At 53.1% G+C, this 16893-nt stretch overlaps 1 protein-coding gene across 1 annotated transcript; it reads right to left on the bottom strand.

The window, feature by feature from the left end:
• Positions 1 to 4270: 4270 nt before the first annotated feature.
• Positions 4271 to 16383, bottom strand: SEC14L3 (SEC14 like lipid binding 3). Its single transcript, XM_008515639.2, has 12 exons — positions 14777 to 16383; positions 13726 to 13801; positions 13428 to 13471; positions 13232 to 13291; positions 12380 to 12568; positions 10881 to 10976; positions 10183 to 10243; positions 8908 to 8991; positions 6821 to 6927; positions 6282 to 6421; positions 6016 to 6185; positions 4271 to 5191 (listed from the first exon to the last, which is right to left on the bottom strand). Exons 1-12 carry the CDS (start codon positions 14828 to 14830, stop codon positions 5070 to 5072), a joined length of 1203 nt encoding a protein of 400 aa, XP_008513861.2. The 5' UTR covers positions 14831 to 16383; the 3' UTR covers positions 4271 to 5069.
• Between the last annotated feature and the right edge of the window lie 510 nt (positions 16384 to 16893).

Raw genomic sequence — 16893 nt, 5'->3', positions numbered from 1 at the left:
TAATATGGCCATACTGCGACTGGGATTCGGGGCAGGCCCTCTCTCCCGGGGAAGACTGTGACCCTCTTACCCTCCTGCCTGGCATGTCTTTCCATCTGGACTGTTGGCAGCTGTCAGCTTGCAGATGATAAGTGGGAAAGCTCGATGTGTGACTGCTGTGACTTTGGCTGTTCCCACCCAAAGAAAGGTCGGCACCATGATCAGGCAGGCAGGACCAGGTCAGGGGGCCACTGGGGGCCTTCGGCTTGTGTGGGCTGATGGATGTCACTGAATCTGTCATGGGCTCAGGCTCTGGGCTGGGAGGTGGGGGCCGTGAAGGGATCATGGCTCGGGTGGAGTCAGCTGTGGGCTGGCCGGTGACCTCCAGCTGCCTCTCCTGTCCCATGGGTGCTTTGAGGAAGAAGCTCTCTCTGCTCAGTGCCAGGGCCTCTGATGGGAGGTGCTAATAACTTATTCCCCCTATAACCATCCCAGACAATTCAGATTCTTCAAAAAGATATAATCCTATAATTCAGACCGTCCCTCTCTAACATCTTAGTGTATCATATCCAGATGGCTTTGGTTATTTATACATGTGAGTATAAGGGTCCAGTCTTTGAGATATTCTATGACATGCTTCTATAATACTCTGCGACAACTCTGTAGGTCAGATCTCCCTTTTACGTTTATGATGGTGTAATAATCTATGGAATTGGAGGTTCTAGAACTGAACCCATACCGTGTGGCTGGATATTTGTATTCTTCAGTTATTGTCTCTTAAACCCTGCTAGGTTGACCCCTCACTGCTCCCTGTCCCTATTTAGCAGATGAAAACACACACATGCTTGGGGTGTAGCCCAGCTCTGGGCCTCTGCCCAGAGGGGTTGGGGTTGGGTGGGAGGAAGATGCCAGGGCTAACAGCTTCCCCTCCACAGAGTTCCCTGGGGAAGAGACACCTATATGGTGGTCACGGGGCTGCAGAAAGTCAAGAAGCCCCCAGTGTTGTAGTTTACGGGTAAGTGCAGGGCTGGGCCGCAGCCTAGGCCCTAAAAGGACTGGTTCCTCCACCACCATCCAGGTTCATGGACACTTGTTCTTGGTCCTGTCCCCCCTGCCCAGTCCATCTCAAGCCACACCCCGCTTCCCTTCAAGTTTCTGGCTTTTCTTTTTCCACTGCAGTAAGGAACTCTGGGCTCATAATCAGCTCAGGCTAGGCGGCCACACCTCTGGGTAGTCCTGCAGCATCCTTGGCCCCAGCCTCCTGCAGGACACTGAAGGACCTGCTAGTGGTGCTGCTGGCTTTCAGCCGTGTCACCGCTGCTGATCCTGTTCCTGCTGACCCTGAAGGTGCTCAAGACCTTCCAGCTGTCCTCCCGGCTGCCAGGGACCACGTTGAGGGAGGCCCTGGCCAATCTGGATGCCCAGGAGATGGGTCCAGTGGTCAGAGCAATGGAAAGACTCTCTTCTGAGGAGGAGATTGACTCGATGTCCCAGTCTGCTGTCGAGGAAAGCTGGGAGGCAGCGGGCCCTTCAGAAAACTAAACAACCCTTTTATATACGTACAATAAAGTTTTCTATTTCTCTAGGGCTGATCTTGCCTTAACTCTCTCTGGCACTCTTGTGTTGGTACTATGTGTTGGGGGGTGACCTCTGAACCGTGTGATGTGGAAGTGGATTCTCTGGAGAGGCTGCCACAGTGGTGGGTCCCTGGGGAAGGCGGCATCTGGTGGCTAGTTAGCCCCAGCACAGAGCTGGCTTACTCTCCGCCCATGGCTTGCCCTGGCCTGGGGTCTGCATGGTAAGTGGTCCAGACTTTCGGCCTCAGCTGCCAACCTTGACCGCTCTTATGGGAAACGGCCTGCGGCTACCACCTTTGCCTCCCAAGGGCAGCTGAGGCCCTCCTTTCCCCAGCACTTCTAGGGTGTGGGAACTGGAACTTCACTTCACACACAGTGGGGAGTCTGCAGGCCTTGGTCTTCCTGCCCTTATGTTGCTTGCTGATCACTGCTGGAATGGGCGTGCCCATTGGCCAAGGCTGCAAAGTCGGGGTCTCTTTCCCTCCTCCACACCTCCTCCTGGACAATCAGAAATGGAGCTAAGCGTCTGGCCCCTGAGGGAGACTGGAGGCCTGAGGCTGGGAGCCGGGCAGAGCTGCTGCCCCTGACTGTGGGTATCAGGTGGGAAGCTGAACAAAGGAACCTCACTTGAAATGGAGTCCAGGGGCCAGAACGGGGAGTGCTCCCACCTTACTACCTGTCGTCAATTTCAGACCCCAAGAGAACCTAGGCCAGGGCTTCCCAAAGAAGCACACCTTGCATTTTCCAACAGAAAGAGGCCTATCTCACTACCCCAGCAGGAGGAAGGTTTTCTCCTGCCCAGCAACAGCCCAGCCAATGAGAGAGGGTCACAACTCAGCCAATGAGAAGCGGCTACACTCTGAACTCCTAGTTTCCTCCAATGGACTCTTGGTTTATAACAGCCTCCCCCAACGCCTCCCTTTTTCCTCTATAAAGGAACGTTTCCCTCCTTTGTTCTTTGGACTTGCCTGAGTTCCCCATGGATTGCATGTCCTGAATTGCAATTCCTCTGCTATTCTCGAATAAACCCACTTTACGGGTAAAATAGCTGGCTGTCTTATTTTAAAGGTTGACGGGAGTGGGAGCTGGTTTGCCATGGCTGGGCATCAGCAGATGCCAAGGGACACTTTTTGCTTCTTAGCTCCAGCCCTGGCCTGGGCTCTGTGAGCTGCCCCTGCCTCCTGGTAGCAAGTCCCCTGTCTGCTCAAAGTGGGGTCTGTGAGCTGCAGTAGAGGAGCTCAGACAATTGTGGGTGGGTATCCAACAGCACGCCTCACAGCAGCCTTAGTCCCAGGGGCTCAAAGTCCACGATGCTCCAACCCTGTTGCAGTGTGAGGGCCTTTCTCTCAGTGGGTAAGGCTGAGACCACCCTCCCTGTCTCTCTACCTTGCCCCACCAATGCTGAGCCATCCTCTCCCAAGGATTCCATGACATCCTTGGCCCAAATTGCAGGTGCTGCCACCATGTTCCAAAAGAATGAGCCCATCCCCTTTTTCCCTGCCCCCCCCCCCATTCTCCCTCATCCCTCATTTCTAGGGTGGCCAGATAAAAACAAGATGCCCAGTTATTTTAACTTCAGATAAATAATAAATTTTAAGTATATCCCAAATATTGCTTTTTTTCCTCCTAAATCTCACAACCCCCTTTTCTCCTCCTCCCTCCGCTTCCCCATCCTCCCCCAACACCAAGCTCAGAGGGTTGGCAGACTTGTCCTGTTCTGGCAAGTTGCTACAGTAACGTGAATTAGTGGTGGGAGCGAGCAGGTGGCGGAAGGGCGGTTTTAGCTCCAGTCCTATTCCTGCCACCCACGGGCTAAAGGAAACAAGGCCAGTGCCTTTTGGGAGCTGATTCTCATCTATAAAATGGAGATAAGATCGCGTGCCCGTAAGCGCAGATGGAAAGTGCTAGCCACCGCCGGACGTTTACTTGATCAGTCTTGGAGTCAGGCCGTGGGTGGGCTCCTCCTTTGCCCACGGGTGGGCTCACCCCAGCAGGGCTGGCCCTCAGCTTGTTCCCAAGGAGCCTCTCGTCGCACCAGCCAAGCCCTTTGGTTCCTACTCACCCACATACTCCAGGTAATTTGGCTTCTCCAGGCCAGAGTTTGGTCAGGCCCTGGGGCTCAAGTCAGTGTCTCCATGTCCCTGACTTGGAACAGGAGCGCCTCGGAGCCCGAGAGTCTCCCTGGTCACCCAGGGTCATGCTGGGTGTCAAGGGCTTTCCAGAGGCCCTGTGAGCAGTGGACCAGATGCTCGGCTTTGGAGCACAAGCCCTGCCCGCTCTGCTGTGAGTTTCCTTAGACCAGCCGCTTAAGCATTGTGGGTCTCCATCCTCAGATGCCCAGTGGGCATCACATCTCCGCCCACAAACTGGGATTGGAGAGGGTGACTTCCAGGACACTTTTACTGGAGGATCTAGGACAAACAAGTCATTCCTTCTCTCCTTCTTTGTAAACATGGGGTCTTAGGAGTGATATTACTGGACGATTAAGAGCAATGTCTTGGAGTAAAGAAAAAAAAAAAAAAAAACCTTGGGTCTTGGATCTGCCACTAAGAGCTGTATGGTGTTGGGTGAATGACTTCACCTCTCCGAGCCTTAGTTTCTTTCTCCATACGGTGGCCATAACAAGTGGCCTCAGGGAAGGCGTGAGAATGAAATGAGCTAAACTCACAGAGCACTTGGCACCGTGTGTGGGACACAGAGAGCACTCACCAAAGGACAGCTGTGGGATTTTTATTATTATCGCCAGGCAGCAGCGAGAGCCAGATGTGACTTCCTTTGCTTCCAGGAAAGTTCCTTCAATTGCTTAAAACGTAAGCCGGGGGTTCCAAGGGAAGGAGGTAGGGGTAGGTGTGGTGGGTTAGGGAAGCTGTGGACCCTGAGTCAGGCAAAGCATTATGGAGGCATCTCTGACTTCCCCAGGGGGCAGCCACTGCCAGAAATCTGGGGGCTGGATCACCTGGGTCTCCAGGAGAGTCCACCCCCCTCCATGGCCCTGTCCAAGGTGTTGAAATCTGCCCCAGATAGACTCCTCCTCGTCACGCACACCCATGAATCACCTGCTCCCTACCTCCATGCAACTTTACAAGTGTACCCTGAGCATCTACTACATAAGGGGTAGAAGTAAAAAGAATTTAGAGGCATCTCCAACCCAACTGGCTCATAGCTCATAGGGAAGGAACTCAAGCACACAGAAATGCCTTAGGAGCAGAGAGTTCCAAGGCTGGGGGATTCATTTTCCTATTTCTTGGGTTTCAGTGACATCCACCTCTTGCGTCTACCTTTGCTTCTTCCTTTTGTGCAACCTGGGCATCCTCCAAGTCTGTGCCTCTCTTACCTTTCCTGATCTGACCACGGCATATGAGTCTTCCCTGAGGCAGCTCTTTCTCTACTCACTAATGTCACAGAGTCAAGAGGACTAATGACCAATTTCTTAGGGGGCAGGGTGGAGAGGAAGGGTAGGATATATATAGAGAAAGCAGAGGGCCAGGGGTCTCTGTGAAGTGGAGGAGCTGCCTAGACAGGGGTGAGCTCCTTGTCGTATTTCTGCATGCCCTCGTCCGGGAGCAGCACCTCCACTGTGAAGCTGACCTTCTTGGTGTGGACAAAGCTATAGGTGTTGTCGAAGCGCAGGACATCTGGGGAGACAGATGGACAGACGGGTAGTTGGGCCTGGCTTCACGCTCCTTGTGTCCCTGCCCTGGTCACAGGGGAGGACAGGCTATGTTCCCACCTGCTGTGTTTGCCACGCTGGGCCAAGTTCCCACCACTCCTCTTCCCTTCCCCATGGGAACTGCCACCCCTGAGCAGGGCCTTTAAACAGACACTGACCTCCTCCTGGCACATGCCCAGCTTGGCTTTAGTTGCACCAACTGGCAATGAGAACAATGGCCACTGCATCCCATTGTCTCTACACCTGGATACTCGCACAATGTGGGTGGGAGGGGGCAGTTGGAAACTCAGAGGCCTCACAGCCCCCTTGAATGGACCCTGCCTCCTCACCTCCCCCCCCCCCCCCCCCACCGAGAAGCAGGGCTTGTAACCTTGGCTTCACAGGTAAGCAAGCCAAGGGCCCAGAGTGGTAAGACTTTTGTCCAGGGTTACACAGCGACGCTTAGGCTGACGTGGGACCCTGGCACCGCACTTAGCTATGTGGCTCTGGACAGCTTGACTTACTTCTCAGAGCCCCAGTTTCCTCCTGGGGAAAGTTGTACCTGCCCTATTGTCCCTTGCCTGTGTCCTGTGGCCCGAGTGCTCTCAGTCCCCCAGAGCCTGTGTGTCTCTGGCTCTTGGTGCACAGTAGATGCTCGCGAGTGTAGACTGAATGAGCAACTGTGTGAATGAATGGTGCTAACCTGGGCTGTGTGTCCCTGGGAGGTCACTGCCCCTCTGTTTCCTCCTCTAAACCATTGGACACGTGGCTCCAGCTTTCCAGAGCTGGGGCTGGCCAGAACAAACTTACAGACACCGGCTTCTGAGCAGGTGAGGCTGCCGTCCTCCGGTACCATGTGAGCATTGTAGCGCTGGCTGGCCACCACCTCCGTCATCTCCCCTGCCCGCTGCCGCTCCCCGATCTTGGTCTTCAGGAAAACCCCAAAGCCGATGTCAGCACCATCAGATGAGAACTGCCACCTGTTAGGGAGGCAGGGGGGCAGGTTGCTCCTCAGTCTGACGGGCCCCCCAGGGGCTAGGGCCCAGCCAGGGGTGGGGTGGTGACCTGTCCCTTACCTGAGGACACAGCCTGGGAATAGGATCTCATACTCCACCTGGTGCGAGGAGCCGCGGCTGATCTGCACTGAGTGTTCATACTGAGTCTTCACCTGGTCCCGCACGTACATGGACTTGGGGATCTCCCCACCATAGTTGATCTGCAGGCAGAGGATGGGCTGGGCTTGCTCTCCTCTTCCGGCCATGGCATTGCTTATGCTGCCGCTCCTGTCTGAGGCGCCTTCACCATCTCCTGGAACTATTCTGCTCATTCTGTTCTCCCTCCCCCCCGACCCCAGAGTGCCTTCCCTGACCCCCAGGCTGGGTCAGGGCCTCCTCTGGGAACTTCCCCTTCCGGTTCATCCCTTTGGGTCAGAATGTCCTCCATCCTTGTTTGATGTCACAGCTGCTGGAAGCCCAGTGGGGACACAGCTGGAACTGTCTAGCCCAACACCTGGCTCCCAGGGGTCTCTCTACAGACATTTGTGGAATGAATGAGCAGATGAGAAAGGAGCCCAGCTCTACTCCTCTCGCCTCCCCTGTCCTGAGGCTCTTCATACCTTAGTTAAACATTTGGGGTTCCCATCAGGGTCGGTCAGGGTCCCCCCAAAGTGGGCAGGCAGTTCCTCAGGACTGATGAGTTTCAGCAAACCTTCCTTCCAGTTGTCTGTGGCAGAGGCATTGAAGGGTGGTTATCAGGCATGGAGGGGACCCATCAGCCCCTCATTCCCACCCTGAGCTTGGGGAGAAGCCTTATAGGAGCTGGGCTGCCAGGACTAATTCCACAGCCTCTCAGGCCTCCAGCCGCAGGATGTATCTTCCAGCGTCATGTTGCTATGGAAACATGTTTCCCCCTGGCTGATGGGTTCGGACATTTTTGAGGGTCTCTCAGTCATAAGTAGTGAAGACAAGAGTTGTCTGATCGTCTGAAAGAGACTTTAAAGCCTGATGAGGTCAAGGACCTTGTTGGGGGCCCACACAGTGTGTAAGTGGCATATTCAAGTTAGTCCTCTCAGTGGGGAATGGACACCTGTAGGCCTTTGAAAGGACCTTCTGCCTCTCCACTCCTTAATCGCTGCAACCATAATGCCCATTCCTGTTCTTCATGCCCTTTGCAAAGCTCTAAGTGTTCTAGGTCTTGGGGTGTCACCGTAGCTCCAGCCCTGAGACCAATCCAGGCTATCCCCCTGCATGGCCATGAGAGATTCGCTGCCACCAGTGGGAGTAAAGACCACAATGCCTGGCACACCAGGGCCAAATGCACAGAGCCTCATGTGGGACCAAGTGGGCACCACCAAGTGGGACAGAGGCTGGACTTGGGCCTCTGTTCCAGGATTTGGGGGGCTACCCTGCAATCCACCAGCTCCCTATCCCAGTGGAATTGGGCAGAGGCAAAACTCAGGTACCAGGAAGAGAGAGAAAGCAGGAATTTGTAAGATCCCCACCCCCCAACCTCAGCTCTCCTGCTTTGATGATCTGACTACTCTGCCTGTGAGAAGTTATCCTCCAAGTTCAGGGTCATTGGTTTGAGTGTAAGAACCATTTCTTTTCTATCTTTCTTTCTCTTTCCCTATCATTTTAAAAAGTAACAATTTTTCCTACTTATAAAAGTAATATATGGGGGCCGGCCTGGTGGTGCAGTGGGTAAGTTCCCGTGCTCCACTTTGGTGGCCTGGGGTTTGTGGGTTTGGATCCTGGGTGCGGACCTGCACACTGCTCATCAGGCCATGCTGTGGTGGCGTCCCATATACAAAGCGGAGGAAGACTGGCACAGATGTTACCTTAGGGACAATCATCCTCAAGCGGAAAGAAGAGGATTGGCAATGGATGTTAGCTCAGGGCCAAACTTCTTCCCGCACACAAAAATTCCATCATGCTAAAGTGGAATTGACTAGTAGTTGTAAGGGCAAATACAAATTATAAATAAAAGGCTTAATTCTCCCATTGAAAATAAAAGAAGAGACTTCCTTCCATTTTTTTAAAAAAAGTAATGTGTTATTATAAAAATTTAGAAAATACAGAAAAATACAAAAAATAAAATTCAAAACCACCTGGTTTCTTGCCATCCACAAATAAACATTTTATTGTATTTCCTTTGAGAAATATTTTTGTTTTCACAAAAAATAAGATCGAACTATCCATACCACTTTGTAACCTACCTTTTTTTTTTTTTTTTTTTAACTTAATGACATATCCCATGACATCAAATCATTTTTCATGGCTGCCCAATAATTCCTCAAATGGATGCAGTGTTATTTACTTATCCAGTCCCTTCTTGTCGAGCCTCCCTTCATGAACCATGTCTCCTCTCCTGCTCTTCTTCCTCATCCTTGTCAGCCCAAACTGCCTTTAGAAGCACTGAGGTGATGAGTGCTAAAGGAAACTGAGACCCATAGCCCAGGGGTTGACTAGCAACCAAACTGAAATCGATAAGGAGGAAGGTGTGGAGGCCTCAGTCCCCAGCGAGGGATGGCAGGCGATAAGGCAGAGGTAACTGGGTAGACTCTATAGTGTAAGACCTACCACACTTTTGAGAAGGAGGAGCCTATGACTCTAGAGGATGTGTGGATCCCTGGTTGGGGGGATGGACCAACCTCATTCCAAACCTCATGCACAGAGCTCACGGGCTGGAGGTGGAATTACTTACTTCCCAACACTACAATTTTTCTGCGAGTGTCCTCATTCAGGAAGGGCTTCATGAGATTGTAGCCCACGGGGAACAATTTGGTGGCTGGAGAGATACAAGCAAGTATAATGGGGAGAAAATAACTCCATTGGACCACTCTCTCCATAAGTCATAGCCAGCAATATGGAGGAATCTTGAATTACCTTGGCAAGTTCCAATGTCCTGCACCTGACAAACCATCCAACCAATTGGTCAACCAACCAACAAGCAGCCAACTAACCACCCATCCAATCTATCAAACAGCCAAAAAACCAGCCAACAAATAGCCAATCAATTCACCTTCTAAGCAGCATGTCACTCAGCCTACCAACCAATCAGCCAACCTACCATATAGTCAAACAACCAATCAATACATTAGCCAATCAGCAAACCAATCAGACAATTAAACAACCAGCCAACTGCCCAACCAACTACCCTCTCCAGCCAGTCAACCACTCAAGCAACCAACAAGCCAACCATTCCAACAACCAGCAGTCAACCATTCAAGATCCAGCCAAATAACAAACCAGCCAGCCAACTAACCAGTCTGCCAACTAGCCGCTCACCCACCCACCCAACCAAAATGCCAAATAGTCACTCAATCAGTCAACTAACAACTATCCAACCAACCAACCAACCATCCCACCAACCACCAGTCAGTCAACTAGCCAGTCAACTACTGGCCAGTCAACTAGACAACCAACTAAACAACTAATCAACCAACCAATCAATCAACCAATCAACTAACCAACCATCAAACATACATCCATCCTTCCATCCACTCCCCCACCCACCCAAACAACAGCCACCCAAATACCCATTGAGCATCCACATGGCCGCAGGCCAGTGAGAGATACAGTAGAAGTGGAGAATCATTGGTCCAGGCTTCAAGGAGCAGATAACTGCAAGGAAAACAGGATGAACGCACACAAGACAGCTGAAGGGCCTTGGAAGGGAGCAGACAAGAAAGGCCAGACTGGGCTGCACCAGCTGCCAGTGCCAGGGGCAGTTTCCGGAGGGAGACATCAACATTGCCAGAGAAGTGAGAGGGGATTTCTGGAAGAGCTGGGGTTGGAGCTGCCTCCTCTTGCAGTAAGATCAGCCACAGAAGTTACCATTTATGGAGCACTGACTCTGTTCCAGACAGTCTAAGTAATTTGCACGCAGCCAAGCAACCAACTGCCTCCCTACTGCCCAGGGAAGAAGGCTCAGAAATGGAAATGGAGGCACAGCGAAGTGAAGTCACTTGCCACACACCTTTCACAATGAGCATGATCTTCAGGGTCTCCGGATAATTCTCTTCAAGGAGGCCGAAGAACTGTGGAACCAAGAAAGAAGCCATCAGAGCCCACACCTCCTTCTGCTACCCCATCGCCTTTGCGATCTCCCTCTGGAGGGTTCAGAGGGCTGTGGAGGGTTTCCCTTCTTTCCATCACCTCCTCAGGCCCCTGGAGGGGACCTTCTCAGCTTAGACTATGGCAACCACACCCTGACAATAATTACATAGTAATAAGCATTTTTAGAGTAAATGTTATAGTATAGTAATAATAATGATTACTGTTTATTAAACGTTCACCATTTGCCAAGCATTGTGTATACACCTTACATATCAACTCACTGAAGTAAGCTTGCATCCCTTTGAAATGCAGACTATTGGTATCCCCATTTTGTAGATGAGGAAACCAGAGCATGGAGGGGTGAAGCAGAGCTGGGGATGACAGGGCTGGGAAGGGTTGGGTGGAAGCTGGTCCCTATGGTTTCAGCATAGTGTTGTCCCTGAAGCCTGTTCTGTGGAATCTTCCAGGAAATATATCTTTGGGTCTTGAGTTGCAGTGATGCGGCCCAGGAAGGCCACTATCTTTTACCAAATCTTGGCTCTGAGTGAGCAGCCAGGTGACAGCAGGCCATGCTGGTCGTTAAAGCAAGCGGGGCGCGCCCAGGGGCCTTCTCCTCACCTCCTGGTACACTTCCACCAGAGGTTTCCAGAAATGCTTCAGTCCCAGGCCCTCACAGTCAAATATCATGATGATGGTTTCAATCTTCCTCCCCAGCTGCGAGGATGAGAGCAAGGCCCAGTTCCAAGGATCAGGGTGCAGGCTCAGAACCTGGGACATGGTGACCCTAACACATGACCCCTCAGGGCTTCTCCCAGCCCCCTACTCTGTCCTCAAAGGAAAGAGTGGACAAAACAGTGAACGCTTCTACCCACCCCTCCCTCCACCACAGCCAGACTTGGTGGTCTAGGGGTTAAGATTCAGCACTTTCACCGCCACAGCCCAGGTTCGTTTCCTGGTCAGGGAACCACACCGCCCATCTGTCAGTTGTCATACTGTGGGGCTGTGTGTTGCTGTGATGCTGAAAGCTATGCCTCTGGTGTTTCAAATACCAGCAGGGTCATCCATGGTGGACAGGTTTCAGCGGAACTTCCTGACTAAGACAGACTAGGAAGAAGGACCTGGCCCCTCCCTTCAAAAGCACTGGCCATGAAAATTCTGCGTATTGCAGCAGAGCATTGTCTGACACAGTGTTAAAAGATGTGAAGATGGCGCAAAAAGACCAGGCAGGGTTCTGCTCTGCTGTACGCAGGGCTGCTAGGAGTCGGAATCAACTTAACAGCGCTAAAAACAACCATCCACCACATCCAGCATCCATTATCCAGTCATCATCCGTCCATCCATCTATCCATTAACTGACCCACCCATTCATCTCTTTGCCCATCCATCCATCCCTACCGCCATTCCTTCATCCATCCATCCTTCCATTTGTCCAACTGATATTTATTAAGCACCTATTTTGTGCCAGACACTGAGAGCGTAACATTCTATGTTGTGCTCAACAGTCCACAGTTCTTGTCCTCAAAGACTTCACGCTATGGCTGGGGAGATGGACAAGCAACCGGGGCCCTAAGATGAGTCCCGAGATGAGTGTGGTGACAGGACAGCACAGGAGCTGCGGGAACACACGTTAACTGGGATGGGGGCCTCAGAGGGGGTGACATCTAAGTTTGAGACCTGAATGATAGACAGGAGAGAGCCAAGGGAAGTGTGGGTGGTAGGTGGGTGTGCTGGGAACAGGGTTATCCAGACAGACGGAAGAGCAGGGCCATAACAATATGAGAATTGTTGTAACAATACCAATAACAGAAGGAATGACAGTAATTAACAATGTTGAGAAATGTGTATCAGGCCCTGTGTGCTGGGCCACAGACTTGCATTATCTCATTTAATCTTTGCAACCAGTATTTACTATTATCTCCGTTTTGTAGGTGAGGAGACAGACTCAGAGAGGCGAGGTGACTTTCCAAGTTTGCGCAGCTGGGAAGTGGCAGAGCTGGTGTTTGACTCCAGAGCCCTCTGACTGTGACAGTAGAGAGCACAGGGGTGTTCCGGGACTATGTCCCCTGGCAGCCTCGCCAGTGCCCCTAGTCACCCGCCCCGCTCAGCCTGGGCCTCACCCGCTCTGTCTGCAGGTCACACTCATGCAGGATGCGCTCACAGTCCCTCATCTTGGTCTTGAGCAGGTCCTGCTTGGTGACCGAGAAGAGCAGGCCCTTGGGGTCAAGCGGCCCTATGATGTCATACCACACGGGGCAGCCGTCACGGTCATGGCCACACAGGCCGCCAGGCATGTACTTCTGGACCACCTGGGCGTGGAAAGATACGTGGAACTTGGCTTTACGCATCTCCCCCGAGATCCCTGGACCAGGCTGACCTGGTGGCCCACGCCCACACACACCATGGTACAAGCACTGTCTCTCCCCCAGAGGGCAATCCTATTGTCCAAATGAGAAAGCTGAGGGGGCTGCAGGGGAGGGCCTTGCTCACAGTGGGTACACCGCAAAGCCAGGCCTCAAAGCCTGGCTCAAGGGCTCTGGGCTCCTTAGTTCTGCCCCCGCGTCTCCCATGTCCCTTTCCATAGAGAGGAGTTGGGCTTAGTGATGGAAAACATGGATTCTGAAGGTCAACAGACCTGGTTCAGATATACTCTACTGCTTCTCTGCTGTGCATCCTTGAGCAAGTGAAGCTACCTCTCTGAGCCCTCAGTGTTCTCAGCTGTAAAATGGGGACAAAAGTACCCACCTCACAGGGTTGTGATGAACTCAGGCAGGTAAACTCTTAACTCAGGCCCAGACCGCATAAACCCCCAGGAAACAGTCATAATTGTTACAGGAGAGGTGTCTGTAGATCCAGGGGGTTCCACAGGCCTCCCAGGCTTGCTACCCTTCACTCATGGTCCCCAGGGATCCAGAGGCTGCTTGGGAGGTATGTCTGTAAAAGACTGGGGTATGGGGGGCTGTTTGGCTCACCTCTGGGGGCTGCCAATCAAGGATGTGGTCAATGTCCATGGTCTTCCGGAACTCCATGTACTGAAAGGGAGGTGAGTAGTAAGGCCCCACCGGGCTCCCAGCACCCCTGAGGAGGAGGGGATGGAGGTAGGGGCTCGAGGTGTGGATTGCCCCCCACAAAGCCCCTCACCAAATCTCCAGAGGGGATGGGTCTCACCTTGCGGAGCATGGCCTCCGATTTCTGCAGGTCGAAATTCCGAGCTGTGGGAAGATGGGGGAAAGGCGTGAGGTGGGAAGGACACTGCCTTGTCCTGGTCCTGGGCAGCAGGGACTATGGAGGGGCCCGAGGGCCTGGGTGGGACCTTCCTTCCCTGCCCCCTCCCCTCTCTTGGACCTGAACACGTGAAGCAAGATGGTGTGGTCGGATCCTGAGAGCCATGGGTTGTTCTGGAGCAGTTGGGACCAGGCCCCTCTCACTGCCCCCTCATCCTGACCTCCCCTATCCCTGCCCTCACCTCGGAGCCAGCGCAGAAGGAAATAGTCATCAGGATTGGGCAGGGCAGGCAACACGTCCTGGACATTTTCTCGGAACTTGGAAGAGAGAAGCTTGTTAAGGTGGTTTTCACACTGAGCATTGACCCCTAGACCAGTGATGGTTTTCATCATCCTTCCTTCTCTTCCACATGCAGACTGGCCCACAGTGATGGAAGGATGGGTGGGAAACAGAGAGAAGGAGAGATAGATCATTGAATAGGTGGGTGGACGGATGGACAGGTGAATGGAAGGAAGGATAGATGGGGAGTAAATGGATAGAAAGAAGAATGATTGGATGAATAGAAGGATGGATGAGGGGAGTAGATGGACGGAACAAAAATGGAAGGGGAAATCAATGAATGGGTGGATGGACAGAAAGAGAGATGGGTGGGTGAATGGATAGAAGAAGAGAGGATAGATGGGTGGGTGGGGTGGGAGGGGGGATGGAAGAAGGATAAATGAGTGGGTGGGTGGGTAAGTGGATTGGAGTATGGGTGTATTCTTAATTCTTTCCAAGTGTTAGCCCACCAAGGCTTCTGCCATTTTTCATCCCATTTTCTGCAAAAACATGGTTAATGATTATGTGTCCTCTTCCCTGTTGACCTTGGGGATGACAACATACCCTGCTCTTACAGACAGGTCATCTTTCAGGGTCCTGGGGAGGGAGGGGGAACAGAGTCAGAGGGCAGACCATGAGCATCCTTCAGCTCCCACCTAAGGGACCTGGGAGGGTGGGGGGAGGGGGCGGCTGTCAGATAAACTCTCTGGGTCTGGCTCCTGGATGAGAAGAAGGCAGGCTTGATCTGACATCCACACTACTGCCTGGAAGTGGTGCTCTGTCCCTCAACCCTTGCCCTGGACTGGGCTGATGTCGCTGGGCACTGTGGGACCTGACTCCTAGGAGAACTGACAGCCAAGAGACAATGTCAATGACACACTAGGCCAACAGAGCAGGGTAGGGTTCCAGCCACAGCCCCCACCGCCGCCCCTCAGCCCTTTTTTCCTGGGGCTCCAGGGGACAGGCTCTCTTACCTTGGCCAGCGTCTCTGCCTGCCTGGGGCTCAGGTCTCCGACTCGGCCACTCATGGTGCTGGGTGAGGCTGGAGGTGTGGAGGCCACTGCAGGCAGAGGCCAAGCCTAGTCGTGTAGCTCTGACCCAGCAGGGGCCTTTTGCCCCCACTCCTGGGTGTGGCTTCAGGCCCCTCCCCCTTGGCTAACTGTTGGATCGCACATTACATAATTGGGATTAAGTGAGGTCCCGTGTTTGGCTCTGGGACAGGTCTGGGGAGCAGGTGAGCACAGAAGGGCGTGCTAGAGGTCCCCTGCCAGGCGGAGGAGGCTGGGAGGGAATGAGGCGGGCCTCCCATGGCCTGGGAGCCCAGGCTGAGTGCCTGTGGGACCCCCATCGGTGCTCCCAGGCCTCCAGAGAAGGGGGCATTCCAAGGAGAGTGAGGACTGCTCCCTGAGGGACCCTTTCTCTCCGAGCCTCCTTCTCCCCATCTCACTAATGAAGAGACCCCACACCTAGGGTTCTCCAAAGGTCCCCCCACCCCATCTCTGACAGGAGGGGTCAGGGACTGGTCAGTCTAGCAAACACTTCATTTGCTTTGTTGGCTGAGAGGCTCATGTCCTTTCGCCACAAGCATCCATAGTCAAGAAGAGACAGGCTGGGGCAGAAGAACGGAACTCAGAAGTCCTTGCTGCAGGTCTGTTTCTTGCACAGGCCAACACTGCCTTTCCTGTCTTTCGAATCCTCCCTCGCAGTGCTGGCCCTGCACCTTCAGCACGGGGAACGGCTGAGCACCCACACCGGGCTGTCCCCTTCCCATCTCTGAGGTCAGAGGACACAAGGGGCTTTGTCCAGGATCCTGCATCCCCTAGGCCCTAAGGGAGAGTTGGGGTGGGGAGCATGCTGATGGACTTGGAGTGGTGATAGCGTTTCTTGGGATTTTAAACATCTGATTAGTAAGGGGTGTTTACCATCTATGCAAGGTGATGAGGAAAGCCCAGAAGGTTCCCCTGTCCTTTGATTTCTGTCGTGCTGCCTGATGTTCCACCATCAGACGTGCCACAAGGCCTGGCTCTGCTCCTTATGCCCCCATAAGACTCCCTTTTAAGATGACACCTCGGCTTGTCACTTGCCTCATTTACAGAATGGAGCTATGGATGCTTGCCCTGTCCTCCTTACAAGATTGGAAGGAAGATCTAATGAGACGTAGCGATTGTGGAGGGTCAGTGTGTTTAAGGGATTATCCTCCCCCAGCCGTCAGAAACTCTGAGAAGGCAGAGGCCACATTGTCACTGATCGTCTATAAAGAAACCAGGAGCGCCTCTGCTGGAGACCACAGCACAGCCATGTGGCCACATCTTCCAGGTCTTGAGGGGGTCCACATGGGCTGAAACTACCCGTGGGCCAGCCTCGGCCCCAACAGCTGGGCTAGCCCAAGCCCCTCTGCCCAGGGCTCTCGCAGGTTCCCTGCCCCTAGGGCACCCTACACTCCACCCCTGGGCTATCTTGAGCCTCTGTTTTGGGCTATCTTGGGATCTTTTTAGCCTAGCTGAAGTGAGCTAGTGCTGTCACCTCCCTTCTCTGGACTCCTGATAGAACTGGGTCCAGAAGAAGGGGGCCATCTTTGGCCATCTCCCTCTATCTGGGGCGCCTGCCGCAGGCACTCAGCAGCAGTTAGGTAACTTTCCACACCCTAGTCCCACCCCACTTCACATTCTGGCCTTGTTCCGCAAAGGCCCGGTTGCCACCCACACCCACTTCCCTCCGGGCTGGTGGTATGTGGAGATTGGGTTCCTCCACGGCTCTTTCATTAGCCGCTAATCTGGCCCATTTCTCACCAGTCTCCTTTCTCGCCCTGATCGCTCTAATGTCTTGCACCCCAGTTACTTCTGGGGACATCAGGGGCTGGGCAGGGAGGACCAGGAGGAGGTGTGGGCCCTCAGAGACACCCCTAAGCACTTTTCCTGACCCGGACCACAAATAGACACAGAGCGCCTACAGTGTGCACATATCATCATTGTCCATAGTGCTGTCCAATAGAACTTTCTGTGATGATGGAAATGTTCTCTGTCTGGGCTGTCCTGTTGGACACATTTGGTAGTGACTAATGACACGTGATATGTGGTTAGTGAGACTGAGG

This window comes from Equus przewalskii, chromosome 7, assembly GCF_037783145.1.
Source record: "Equus przewalskii isolate Varuska chromosome 7, EquPr2, whole genome shotgun sequence".
NCBI classification, from domain to species: domain Eukaryota; kingdom Metazoa; phylum Chordata; class Mammalia; order Perissodactyla; family Equidae; genus Equus; species Equus przewalskii.
The sequence above is the reverse complement of the archived record's forward strand: the minus strand, read 5'-3'. Positions and strand labels throughout refer to the sequence as shown.